Source organism: Odontesthes bonariensis, chromosome 8 (genome assembly GCF_027942865.1).
Source record: "Odontesthes bonariensis isolate fOdoBon6 chromosome 8, fOdoBon6.hap1, whole genome shotgun sequence".
In the NCBI taxonomy this organism is placed as follows: Eukaryota; Metazoa; Chordata; class Actinopteri; order Atheriniformes; family Atherinopsidae; genus Odontesthes; species Odontesthes bonariensis.
The window spans coordinates 19,626,978-19,629,796 of NC_134513.1; the positions used below are offsets into that span (position 1 = coordinate 19,626,978).

At 38.3% G+C, this 2,819-nt stretch overlaps 1 protein-coding gene across 1 annotated transcript; it reads right to left on the reverse strand.

Moving 5' to 3' along the window:
* Window positions 1–674: 674 nt before the first annotated feature.
* Window positions 675–1,721, reverse strand: LOC142385836 (uncharacterized; the record flags this gene model as incomplete). The annotated part of the gene is given in 9 exon segments (XM_075472558.1): window positions 675–774; window positions 776–840; window positions 843–946; window positions 949–1,014; window positions 1,017–1,065; window positions 1,067–1,187; window positions 1,189–1,408; window positions 1,411–1,628; window positions 1,630–1,721. Coding segments are annotated over 9 exon segments (1,035 nt in total), but the record flags the coding sequence as incomplete, so codon positions are not given.
* Between the last annotated feature and the right edge of the window lie 1,098 nt (window positions 1,722–2,819).

Here is a 2,819-nt window from a genome sequence, read left to right on the forward strand (position 1 = left end):
AGGCTTAAGAAATGACTAAATTGCTTTCATTTTAATAGACTGGTAGGTGCAGCTGTCGGGCCAGGTGGCGTTCTAAAAGGTAAAGTGCAGCCATTCGTGAAAAAGACGAGTTAACAGATTGAGGTGAGTTGGAGGTTAACGGTAAGCTAGGCAGTTGACATCTACAAATGAAAGGTTCTAAGTAGGGCTTTTGAGCAATGAAATAATTAATCCAATCAGTTAATAGCTTTGTAATTTATTGAAATTAACAGCACAAACGCATGAGGTTCTGCCCACACTGACATTCAATAAATCCAACCAATTCCTAACCCGAGAATGTTTAGGTCGGAAAATCTTTTGCAACCCACCAGAATCAAATTCATTTTTTAAAATAACTAATATTCATTTAGTTTCATAGCAAGACAGAAAATATTATAGATACAACGTCAGAGAAACAGAAACATTTATAGAGCCTGGCTTTATTTCAGTAGTAATAGATTCAAATGCCTTCACTATTTTAATGGTATTTTTGACATTTTTACAGAACAGACCATAAAAACCACATGTATCTTGGTTTCTGTTGCCAAAACTTTGGACACCTGTGTTAATTCATTTAATTTAGCAGAGAATTAATGTTTTATTTTCAGACATGTGAGACATTCTTTTACTATCTTGCAGATTTTTTTCCCTGAACTTTATGGGACATGATCCAAAATGCAAGATAACTTTAGCCTCTTAATGGAATACTCGGCACGCATCCTGGCATGTGAGATTAGTCTGCTGTTCACTTCCTCAAAACTGTGCGTTGATGAGGAAAGAGGGGATATTCACTGTCAGTCCTTCTGGAAAAAAATGCCCCACATTGTGAAGCCCTTGCCTGCCATAATCATACCACCTGTTAGTAAATGCTGAAGAATTCCACAGTCAGCTGTAATTGCCCTATTTGGGGCACTGACATCATACAGGTAAAGATAATTACTCTATTAGGAGCCACACTGACTAGAACCCTAGGTGTTGCCTGTGTTTTCTGGTTGTAAGCCTCTCTGTGTTACAGACAGCAACCTTGGTGCGGTCAAGCACTTTTTGCACAATTTGCAAAAGGCTTGAAGCAGTTTGGCAGGAACTATATATTCTTGGCTTTGGAGGGCACGTTGTTCTCAAGTATACTGACAAATAAATGATCACAGAGTGAAATAATGATGGTGGAGAAGATTAAAAACCACCACGCAATCCAACCTTTTTGCGAGGTCTATGTGGCTGGAGGTAAGTTCAATTTTCATTAAGGTTAAGAGCAATAGATCAATTAGGCTTACACTGCGGATAGCCCAACCAGAATGATTCTGTAGCTCAAATCTACAAAGGAGTGCTTCCAAAAATAGAGCAGTGGCAGCGTCAGGCTATCCAGTGAAATACTGGACTTGTCAGGATCAGGGGGAATTTCACTTGAAGAAAAAGTTTGCTTCCGGCTCTCCAAATGTTTCGTCAATCTCTCATTCAGTTTTCTCAACATGCCATTTTCTATCTCAAACACCACAAGACCTTTTGAAGGGCAGTCTGTGCAAATGCAATATCAGCAGTGTTTCTTATCCTATCCTATTCTGCTACTGGCAGAAACAATTTCTCTCCTCGGTTTACAGGTATGTTTATAGGTTGGGAACTTGGAAAGTCTTCCCCTTGTCTCATGCAAATGGTATGAGCCTGGTGGCTGTGCCATTTGGAAAATGCCAACTGCACAATTTGTTATTACATTGTTTTAATCACACCCTCGATCTCATTTCAATGCAACATTTTGTTGTATTTCTTCTGAATCCTGTTATACCTTACCTAAGAAAATAATTAGGGCTGGGCAACGATTCAAATTTTTAATCTAATTAATCACATGATTTCCCTGATTAATCACGATTAATTGCTTTTGTACGCAAAATCTAAAAATGAATTCAAAAGTACTGTTTAGCTTTTAGCATTTAGTTTTATTTTAAATGTACTGCCATATGAATGAAAGTGCCATAACATTTGTTGTGCAAACACACTTTTAACATCAGCATTTTTATGTAGTTTTTATGTAGAAGCCTCGCTCCACTGTCTGTTTCCTTGAATGACTTGCTGCTATCAGTTGTGTGTTTTTGCCTTTAAGTGATATTTTAGACTGGAACTACTACGGTGAGAAGACAATTCAACTTGGCAGTGTTTACAGATGACTTTGGTTCTGTCGACTCCGCCGTCTGAAAGAACTTTAAAATGAAAATGGCCGAGTAAAAGTTCCGTACCCTTCTCCACGTTTGGTGGATCCGCCAATTACTTTCTTTGGATACAGGTCGTTTAGGCCCCCCTGCAGTCGTTTAGGCCAGGCTACCTGAGCAGCTGAAATCTTTATTATTGTACATTCGTTATTATAAGATATAAGTCAGCTCTACTGGTCTGTCTGGGTAGCCTACATATCTATGGTAAATTATTTAATAACCAACTTTTGTGTGGAAACGTTTTTTTTTTTTAATTTAATAAATGGTGATTTATAAACGGGCTTCGAAATGATTAGGCTACAGCATTATTGTCCAACAAATGTGTGCATGTGGTTTATTTTCACACAACGTTTGTTGGCAGTTTTGCATCTCCTCTTCCAATTTCCAAGCAACTCGCAGTTCTCTTAAGCATCTTTCGTGCACTTGTGTGTGTTTTAATGTTTATATCCTATGAATAACTGCAAAATAAACATGGCCAATATTTAGTGAGCATGTGTTCATATATAGTCTAGCCATCCAAGCCATCGAAACGACTCTCACCTGACTAGGGTTAGGTGTTGGTATGCCGGGCAATTAGTGCTGGCGTAGACCAATTAAATG